The sequence below is a fragment of the Acromyrmex echinatior genome, chromosome 9 (assembly GCF_024713525.1).
Source record: "Acromyrmex echinatior isolate Ae372 chromosome 9, ASM2471352v2, whole genome shotgun sequence".
In the NCBI taxonomy this organism is placed as follows: domain Eukaryota; kingdom Metazoa; phylum Arthropoda; class Insecta; order Hymenoptera; family Formicidae; genus Acromyrmex; species Acromyrmex echinatior.
In genome coordinates, this window is record NC_141860.1 from 3,146,716 (window position 1) to 3,158,043 (window position 11,328).

Consider the following 11,328-nt stretch of genomic DNA (forward strand, 5'->3'; position numbering starts at 1 on the left):
GAAGTTGTCAATCAGTTGATCTAAGTGATTGTACGTTCTACGTCATCCGAAGAAATTAGTCTAATGTATATATTATCTCACATAAACGTACACATATACACACATATATATATATGTACCGTTTGCTGTCTTTTTATAAATTTATTCTAAGTCATAAATATATTCTATTCTATATAAAAACTACATATATAAATAAATTTCAGGATTTATTTGGAAAGACTTTTGATGCAATAATAGTCTACAACCGAAAACACGAATAATAACTATAAATAATGAACACAGTAAATAAATAATAACAAATGTAAATATTATTCCTCTCACTGTAAATATAGCATATATTTCATGTTTCTTTAAACTTTACATTAATTTTTATAGTGTTAAAATTTATATTATTGTAACATAATGTATTTCTGTACAAATGTTTACATCTTATAATCAAGTATTCTAGTGCCTTAAATATATTTGTCTATAGCAAATATTGAAAATTACAAATATATATTTCTAGTTTTCCGCAATCCATCATTCATTACGAAGGTGTAGTTGTAGAAGATGTAGTTAGAGGTGAGAGTTTAATTGCCTAAGAAAAAGCATGCAATCAAATATTTATATAATTGCAAAACTATTTGTGCAAGATTTGAAGCCAATATATTTAAAAGTAAATAAAGCATAAGCATAAGAGCCTTTACTCTATTTTACTTCTATTAAGTACATGTAAAATAAAAAATATAATAAATGCAAAAAGTTTTCCTACAGAACATATTTAAAAAAATCCTTATTTTTAAAAAGTAAACATTATTTAACAATTTATTAACAAAGAATAAAATAAATTGCATACTTCCTAAAATTATTTTACCTAAAAAGATGTATAGTGATAAAAATATATTATTTTAAAAATAAGTGAATAAAAAATTATATTATTTGGATGCACAAATACAATCAAGAAATTTAATTTCTAAGACCATAAATACACGAAGCTCATTTATACATAGGAAGAATATACGTACTTATTGTACGAAATTGATAGTTAATGTTTATTTTTTACAAATAAAAGTTTTTATATAAAAATGTCCTCTGTATAACAAATACTTTTTGCACTCATTGTATCTTAACCGTTAATATAACTGACATAAGGTGCACATAGTAATATAATGCAATACAAAACGAAATCGTGCAACTGCAAAAATAAGCGGCAAGACATATATTATATATGATTGCATAAAAAAATACACATCTTTAAAACTAACTTTTACTTAACAAATTACTCCCTCTTTTTCATTCAATTTTATTAAACTGGAAAAAATTCAAAATTTATAATTTCAAAAATATAACAATTTCAATAAAAAAAACTGATAAAAAATATTTGACAATCTGTTCAAAAAGAATTTTTTGCAATTTTTAAAAATATTCTTGATTAAGTAAAATAATAAAAAAGCATTTTAAGCATTATTGTGATATTATAATATCGCACTTATTATGTTTTTGATATCAAGTTTTTAAACAAATTTTAACTAATATTATCTTACCTTTTAAAATCAATTAGTCTATCCGCTTCGCGGAAACCTGTTTCCACGGCACCGTGCACAGTAGAATAATAATGATCATGCGTAGCTTCTCCAGCAAAAAGAATTACCTAATCACGCGATGCATTTTATTAATATTAATAATCTTATATAATACGATTCAATTTATATGAGATAAAACTACATGATAAATTAAAACTAAAAATCAAAGAACACATCTGGATATTATCAAAATAAACAACTATACGAAAAATAAAGAGATTAATTATAGTATTTTATAATCAATTCATCACTTGACAACTTGCATATCATTTAAAAATATGTTATACTTTTTTATTTTAGGATTACATACAGGTTTAATTCCAGTCATAATTGGTTCTGCCAAATCTCTTGGTGTTACATTCATATGCTCAGAAAGCATGCTTAGAAAGCTATATGAGCCCCGAAAATGTTCATTAGTGTACCATTTAGATCTAAAAATAAAAAAAATAATTTAAATGGATCTTATTATTTTTCTATTAATTAATTCCAATGGGTTATTACCTTAATATTCTTATTGGCTTCACAATATTACAACGTTTTCCAAACGATTTTTTTAACAATAAATATAATCCATCGAATACGTCAGTATCCGATAAGGTTTCCATGTGTCTCGCATTTTTTCCAGTTATCCAAGCACATAAGAGATTCGGCTGATGAGCCACGATGAAAAAGGAGAACACATCACACAACCACTCGCTATTCTAAAATAAATATTTAATAAAATTAATAGAAGACTGGTAAAAACAAAAAAATTATCGAAATTATAATAACTTTAATATAATCTATTATTGTTCGCTTTAATCTCTAAGGTTGGGCAAAATTTTTCGAATATCTGCTTACTTGACCATGAGTTTGCAAGAATTCTTTTTTATCTTTTTCCGGCCAGATAAAATTAAAACTGACTTTATCCTCCGGCCACCATCTGTGCGGAAATTCGAGAAAAATCTTGTTCGCTGTTCCAATATTTAATCCCTACAATGGCGGAATAATTAATTAATTTTTATTAATCATATATTATATAATATGATTTTATTTACAGCAGCATAATATTAATGCCAATATTCGATTTATATTATTAATAAAACCTCTATCGCGCGTTGTTTCTTCTGCGACAAAGGTGGCACGAACATCGAGGAATGTTTCTCCTTCAAAACACCTAGAGACCCAGTGAATATAACATGCGATGCGAAATACTCGCATCCGTCTTTGGTAGTAATCATTGCATTCTCGCCTGAGCTATAATTGATAGTTGCCACAACTTTTTCAAATTCTATCTTTTCCATTACTGGCAAACGTTCCTCTGGATTTGGAATCTTTTGCTGATAAAATTATTACATACATTTGATTAGAAAAAATAATAGAGAAGGTATTAATTATATTACTTTATTAAAATGTGTTACATATATAAATACTTGATCAAACAAAAATAATATATATATATATATATATATAAATAATATATTGTTTTATTGAAGTATTATATAAAATCATTTATTTATTTATTAAAAGTTTATTATACACTCCAATATTAATTTAATTTTGAAATAGTAATTACAGACTATTTCTTTTTGATACAATATATGTATTTTAAATTTTATTTCCAATTTCAGCGTTATATAAAATGGAAAATTATTGAAAACATTTCCATATATTTCAATTTCCAGTCCAGTATTATTAATTTCTTACCAATAACAAGTCAAAAATTGTTTTATAACCATAGTTTTTCCAATCCAACACAAGATCGCCTTCGCATTCTCGATATTCTGTCAAACGTTTCGCGGAAATATCAAACCATGTGTCGCTACATTGTATAGAATTTTCCATTTTTTCTATCCAAGATAAATATTCAGCAACTCGAGCACGATTCGTGAAAGGATTTGTATCAAAAGCTTTATAATATCTACAATGTTAATGTGATAATTAAATTTATTATATTAATCATAATGTATTATCATAATATCAATCCAACATTTCATTTATCTATCTGTATACAGCACTTTATTTTAAATAAATGCAAAATAATTGAATAAATTATAATTTTTTTATCTTGTTTTTTATCTATCTTTCTTTTCAGTAGTTTTCGTTATTAAGTGTATATTAATTATTAACTTTACTAAAAAAAAAAGCATACAGCCAAAACGCTAGTTATTCGTTGCGATATCATATATTTGAAATTATCATTACAAATTAAAATTCACAAACGTTTATTCTGTTTTATACATTCAACATTGTATATTAACTGATCATTGCATACTATAATGACTGAGTTAAACTTAGATTTAATCTCTTATAATTTTTAATCGACTTGAAATAATGTATTATTGTATAATATAACATACTGAAGAAAGCCAAATATCAGCCGAAACATTTATAAATTTAATGATAATTTTAAATATATGACATCGCAATGAATAACTAGCGTTTTGGCTATATGGTCCTTTTTTAATTTATAAGTATTAAATCATTATTTACTTCTATATTTTATAAGCTTTACATTCATATTTTATATATATATATATTTGCATTAATGCTTACATTTATATTGAAAAAAGATTTTATTTGATAAATTCATTTATATTATGAGCAAATTTTGTGGAACAAAGGCAAGAATTTGTATATTTCACATTTTTCTGATTCAAATTTTAGGCGGGTAGGAAGTAAGAATGAATCATCAATCTTATACTGTATTGTGGTGGGGAGACTGACACCAGCAGCATATTGTAATCATTCTGTCATATATAACGAAAGCATAGCCTCCAATTGTGATATTTGAGTTTTACTAAACTAAATTATTCAACTGAGATCTATATTTTAAATATAGATCTTTGAATATTCTAAGCATGGAAATGTACTATGTTCATGTCTCTGCAAATTATTGCAGAAGCAAGTACAGTGGTAATGCAATCAAATCACACTGATACTTACAATAACAACCTAACTTTTCTTGCTAATAAAACTCAGCAAGATGTTTGCAAAAGGGTAACTATCTGAATATTAAGTTACTATTAATTTTATAATCATAACTTATTTTGTTACCATCAAGATTGAATTCTTACAAATTCAGAATTTTTAATTATGTACACAATATGTGCAAATGGGTGTATTACCTTGAAGAAAATGCGAATGTTTAATGAAAAATACAATTCTAGGAAAGTAGATCCGGAGCTGGAGAAACTGAGAAACGAAGTGGATGGTCCACCAAATTTAGATATGACTATTGTGAATATTCAAAGAGAATCATCACGCATTCATGCTGCATATTTGTTTGAGCATATTGGTAAAGCTACATTACAAAAACTATGTTTGTTGCTGAGTTCTACAGCAACAGGGAAAATCTACGATGGATGGCAGGAATTCGCAGCACATATGGGCTTAACAATGGAACAGATACGTGTAAGAAAAATGACAATTGTAACAAGTAATAAGTATGCATACGAACTCAAGCTAATTCATATACATATTATTGTATAATAATAATGTAAGTATAATATTATAATGTTATTTTGTTGTCTAGTGCATAGATTATGATTTCAAAGGACTGCAAGATCCAACATATTACGTGCTTTTGGCTTATGTGCAGTCTCCAGAGGCAACAATAGACAAAATTCTGAGTGCTTTGCAAAAAATGCAACGACTCGATATAATAAATCAGATTAAGGCTTATGTGCATGATCTAGTCAATGCTGTGTCACAACATGTTACAAGCCATGGTAATGTAAAGAACAGTAACATTTCTTTTTTCTGACATTACAAAATAAATCATAAGTCACACACACATACACAAATTCGGAATTTACAAATGTCATAATTATATTAACCTTTAGTACACACGATGAGATTTTCTGATCTTTTATTACATCAATAAGTCATTCGTGTCCCGAGTTAATTTTCATCACTTTAATGAACACTTAAATATGCTTAAAACTTATTAAATAATTACACTTAAAAATTATTAAATAATTCTTACACATGTTTCAAAGTTTTAGAAAGAGTATATATCATTTTTAGAAAGTATAATATTTATATTATATAAGGATGTTTAAAAAACTGTATATAAATGTTATATCCAATTACTTGATACTCCTAGTTTCGAAGAAAAGAACTGAGCAAGCCACAAATGATCCAACCATGCTAAGGCTTAATTATTTGTTTTGTATACATATTTAGGACCTAAAATAATTCAACCTGATATACCAAAAGCACCATTAGTTCTGAGTCCAATTTCAATGGTGGAATGTAAAAGTAAAATGAAAGAAAGTGAATCAATGTACATGCCACAAGATAGTCAGCAGAAACAGGTTGCTCTGATTAATATATCCATGAAAATTTTACTTAACAAAGAGCAAGATTTTAAATTAAAAATTTTTTAATATTATATTTTGTATCGTAGCAGCATAAACAAACGTATGGCTGTATAGTTATGTTGACGTTTGCTAATGATGGTTTGCCAACTGCTGAGTGCATCACGAAGATATTTAGGTCTAAACAACCACGAATCGGTGTACTTATATTACAAGAGCAAGAAAAACAAGTCTATAGTCGAGCTGAAGAATTCATAGACGACTGTTTCAAGCAGGTAAATCGGTTTCTTCTCTTTTTTGATAGTCCAAGTCATGTACATACTAGCTTCCTAGAATTTTATGTAAACTTCGACTTCTTAACTTTGCTACAATTTTTATGAAAGAGAGAAGGTAAACCCTTTGTCCAATTTCTATTCTGGAGAATCAAATTTTAGAAGAACTGAATTTCCTTTATGAACTACTAATTATGTCATTTTTTTAACATCATATTAAGTACTATAAATTAATCTACTTTTAGGTCGATTATGTTATACCAATACTGACAAAAGGATACATCGAAAAAATCAATAACCCTATAAAAACGTATGAACAGCTGCATAACAACTTGGATACAAAATACTTGAAATACATATATTCTTTATTGAGATATGAATACGTAAGGAATCAATGTTGCAACAATCGTGTGAGGTACATATAAATTGATAAGTTTTTAATAACAAATTTTTAACAGATAATCCTTAAGCATTTGTGATAAAATATCATTTCTTTATAATTAATATAAAAGTGTATGTAGAATTATCTTTGTTTATTTGCTCTTGTTTATATTATCAGATGTATCGTGCCTGATAAAGATGTTTATACGATTGTGCGACAGAATCTACATCCCACATTACAAGCATGGTTTCGTGAAAGTGATATCGATGATTTTGTGAACAATATTCTCTTTCATAAAATTTGATATAAAAAATATGTTATAAACTTACAAGAAAATAAAAATTGTATGAGCAACTTTTGATATCTTATAGTTTTTCAAAACTTCTAAAATCTATAATATTGATAGTTTTTTTTCGTAAACAATATATATTTTAATTTAATTGTAAGTTAAATATAAAGGAAACATCCTCTAAGTTTAGACAAATACAAAAATTTCATGAACAACTGTTAAAAATTCAAACTTCAACTTTTGAAAGATCTTTTTACAGTTTATTAACATTTTTCTATTAATATATTATATTATGTACAAAATAAATAAATATGTTGTTTATATTTTGACTTACTTTTTAATTAGTTTATATTATATTTAATTGATATATATTCTTAATCTTAGATAAAAACAAAAGTACTTACTCTCTTATGAAGAAATCTCCAAATGATCCTCTTTCCTCTTTGAATTCTTCCTGTTTCACTTTGTCCGAATTATCATGATAAATCATCAGAGCTTTGCTACTTTCATCATTGGGCATTACTTCACCATTAATGGTGACAAATTCATGTTTGTTAGGATCATACAGAACTGCGAATGAACCTAGTAGATCATGTTTGGAGGCAAGCTCGAACACTACATTTCCAGATTCTCCATGAACCCATTGAGCTCCGAGATCTACCACATTTTCACCTGGAAATATCGAAAAATGCTTAGATTCAAAATTTTCTTAAACAGCCAAAGTTTTAAAAATATATATAATTGGAACTGATTCAATATCAAAGATAATATACAAAGTTAAATTTTCATTAATTCAATACCAATTTAGAAGATTATTATTTACCAAAGTCTTTGGTATATATTCTGCCACCGATCCTATCACTGGCCTCTAATATTACAAAATTATTTATTCCTCTCTGCAATAGTCTCGAAGCAGCAGCAATGCCAGCTGCACCTGCTCCAACAATCACGATTTTTGTTTCCTTTGGCATTCTGCAAGTTCTTGACGATTGCACTGCATCCAACAATTTTACTGCACCATTAAAGAAATATCTCTGCGTATTGTCAGAGATAAATATGAATAATGATCTTAAATGAACTTGAATTGGCTCAAGTAGATAACGCATCAGATTGGTCAAATTGCTAAGAAAGATTAATATTACCTCAACATAAGTAAAATACATTGGCGATTTGCAACTTCTTAAATTCTAGAATTGAAGATACGCGAAAATTTAATCTTTATAGAATATTGCAAAAAAATTAAAGGAAAGAAAAGGAAATTTGGAGTATATTTCATTACTTTTCGTGTTTGCCTTTTCCATAAATTTAATTCAGATATTATATTTCATGTAACATCATTATCCATTGTTTCACACACACCTGATTAATTTTATTTTAATGTTAAACGTATCGCGAAAAATTTTTAGTCAACACTTCGCATTAGAATATTCGAGCGAATTCTTCGAGAGAATACATATGCAATCGCAAAGCAAAGCTCTCTTGGGGAGAAAATACACTGATATACCAATGAATAAATAAACTAATGAGCGAAAAATACTAATGAGCGATCGAAAGTATCTACTAGTGAATCATTTAAAAAAACAAAAATTTGCCAAACATCACTATTCTCAGTGATAGCTACAATTTGCTTAACACTCACATACATACATTTGCCACGCATGACGACTGTACCCAACTACAACGTTGTTCCGAGCGAAAGAACGATGAGATACTTGTACATGCGCAGTAAAGGGAGTGTTAGCAGACACTACTGAGTACAAATCTATATAATAAATTATTACGATAAAAGGAATATCATTAGATTTTTTAGAAAAAAAAAAAAAGAAAAAATTACATAAATAATACCAAAAAAAAAATTTCTATAATATAAATTTTACATTTTTTTTATGGAGAAAAATAATTAATTAAATTTATTAATCTTGAGTTAATTTATCACAGAAATATCAACGCATTTAATGCAAAGAAAAACTGGGTAGAAAACTTTACTAGCATTTTAATATAAATACAAAATTATATAAACTATTGCAATTATTTTACAAATATCAATAAATACTTTAAATAATAATTTATAAATTTCTAAATAAATAATAATTAATATTTTTATTATATATATAGTAATAATATATATAATATATGTGAAATATAAGTATACAGAGTATCCTAAGAAAATCTGAATATTTCGGAAAATATAAGTTTTACAAAAAAGTGTTTTAGACAAAAATTGTAGGGTTCAGAAAAGATCTGTTTACAAATCTTATCAGTTTGAACTTGGGTGGCAAATTACACTCTATTTTTGATTTCAGAATCTAATAACTGGTGTCAAGAGCTTTTCAAAACACTACATTAAAGTTATTTTTTATAAAGCACTTTTCGAATTATCTTGTCAATATTTTAAAACTTTTGTATGATGTTAACATATACATGGTATAAAAATTTCGTGTCTGATTATTGTTGTACGCGCTCAAGAAATGTCGCACACTTTTAACCAGGAAATTAGAAGAGGCTCATTTATAAAAACTTTATCTACGGATACGCTCGATGGAAATTATTTCGCTGAAGATTCGGTTCGGAAGGAATCAAAACGTTCGAACAAATAATTCCTATGTAACAATAACAGTAACGTCAGTAACAAACACATTCGAACAAATAGATCGGAAACAAATTTAATTGGTAATTTGACGCAAAAACCGCGCAGTATTATTCTCATTTATCTGTATGAGTGTTTAAATTGTTAGATAGATATCAGAGAGTCCAATAAAAATTATATAATTTCTAGTTAATATATATACAATAGATATTTAATATAAATAACAATAAATGAAGGACAATGTAAGAGTTAAACACATTTAAAATTTAACACAATTAAATAGAATAAATTACCAATAAAGAAAAATAAAAATAAAGAAAACAGTCTAAATTCAATAAAACATTACAAGTTTCGGTTATCGGATTGAGCTCTCTTCAGACATTTACTTATCGCAAAAATCAATGTACAAAATTAGTTATCGAAATTCCTACATATTCCTTATAATAACAGCTCGAGTGAATCTTCATGTAGAACTCGACATTATTTGCATACGATTGGATAGTCAAATGTGTGATTGGAAGATGAAGACTCGAGCTATTGCTCACTCAAGCTTTATGATATAATAATTAATATAATTCATTTTATATTTAAATAAAAAATTTATTGATCTATTATTTGCATTTTATTAGCTTATTATTAGTTTTATATTTATTTTAAATATGAAATCAAAAGATTGCATAATATTGAATTTGGATACAATCAATTCATCATTATCGGATAAGACGATAAACAATTAAGTTGCTGAAAACGATTTATCGAAATATTAATTATGTGATCGATGATGTATTTATGCCTGATGCAGAATAAACCAGCGTCTGAACTTTATTAATAAATTTTATACCGTCATTTTTTAGTCGATTTCAATTGACTCGAAGTGGTTTCGAATTAAAAAGAATCACTGCGAAATCCATGATTAACTTAACAAGTGACTTTTATTAATGTGGATAATATTTGTAGTTTGTTCGGGGCACACACATACATGCTTTATCCTTACGAATTAATACTATATTTATTGAAATATTTTATCATAAAAAATTGCTTTTGGAAAGCACATATCACTAGAAATGCGATTTGTAGAAAAATTAAAATTAGTGAGATATATGTATAGAAGTAGTTTTCATTTTAGAGAGAGAGAGAGAGAGAGAGAGAGAGAGAGAGAGAGTCTCCGTAAAAAATTTATTCCAAATACATTACATTGCAATATTGCTGGAACGTTTGGTTGCAATATAACAAAAAACAGACATCTTAACATTATTGGAATTTTGCAACAATGATTCAGTAACGTTTCGCAACCACCATGCAATATTGCAATGTTTCCATGAAATCATTCTGCAATGTTTCTGCAATCTTTCTGTGTTGTATGGGAATATGAAATAAAATAATTAATAGAAACAATTAATAAGAGTGTTTACTATATCTTTAAAAAATTATAAATAAATTTCGATTTTAAAATTTGATGCAAATTGTAAATCGTCTAAAGTAGGCTACAATTATAAACAAAATAAAGTAGAAATTTTATTCGGAATTTACTCAAAACTTCATTCAGTCAAACATAACCTGTTTTAATGATGTTATAACCATTTATAAATTTACAAGTGTTAATTACAAAATTTAACTTAATCCCAAAATATAGTTTGTTAACAAAGATCAATTTAGTTCTTTATTTCAAAAATGTCTAAAATTTCTTCAAGGACTTCCAACATGAAACTTCCACTCCAATATTTAAAGTAAACAATCAATGCTGTTAAAAATAAAATATTAAATTATTATGTAGAAATTATTAATTACATAAAGTAATTACATTAATAGAAATTTTTTATATATAATTTTAATTTTATTATTTTCTTTTAGTTGTAAAGATATTTTCTTTTCTTTAATTAATTTTATAATTTGTGTTAATTAATTCTATTAACACCAATCAGATAATCTTCATAT

At 26.4% G+C, this 11,328-nt stretch overlaps 2 protein-coding genes across 4 annotated transcripts; one reads left to right on the forward strand and one right to left on the reverse strand.

Annotated features, from left to right (window-relative positions):
* Positions 1-306: 306 nt before the first annotated feature.
* On the reverse strand, positions 307-7,928 carry LOC105151212 (spermine oxidase). Of its 2 annotated transcripts, XM_087409306.1 has the most exons (10): positions 7,630-7,928; positions 7,211-7,478; positions 3,249-3,462; positions 2,648-2,881; positions 2,403-2,534; positions 2,064-2,263; positions 1,873-1,993; positions 1,524-1,630; positions 1,245-1,290; positions 307-577 (listed from the first exon to the last, which is right to left on the reverse strand). In XM_087409306.1, exons 1-9 carry the CDS (start codon positions 7,910-7,912, stop codon positions 1,251-1,253), a joined length of 1,599 nt encoding a protein of 532 aa, XP_087265432.1. In that variant the 5' UTR covers positions 7,913-7,928; the 3' UTR covers positions 307-577; positions 1,245-1,250. The 2 variants fall into 2 exon arrangements, with proteins under 2 accessions (XP_087265432.1, XP_087265433.1); XM_087409307.1 differs by lacking the exon at positions 1,245-1,290.
* Positions 4,228-6,871, forward strand: LOC105151211 (uncharacterized). 2 transcript variants are annotated; one of them, XM_011064775.2, is made up of 7 exons: positions 4,228-4,541; positions 4,712-4,955; positions 5,077-5,272; positions 5,730-5,860; positions 5,953-6,138; positions 6,381-6,550; positions 6,695-6,871. In XM_011064775.2, exons 1-7 carry the CDS (start codon positions 4,528-4,530, stop codon positions 6,819-6,821), a joined length of 1,068 nt encoding a protein of 355 aa, XP_011063077.1. In that variant the 5' UTR covers positions 4,228-4,527; the 3' UTR covers positions 6,822-6,871. The 2 variants fall into 2 exon arrangements, with proteins under 2 accessions (XP_011063077.1, XP_087265434.1); XM_087409308.1 differs by having other exon boundaries at positions 5,956-6,138.
* Positions 7,929-11,328: the final 3,400 nt, after the last annotated feature.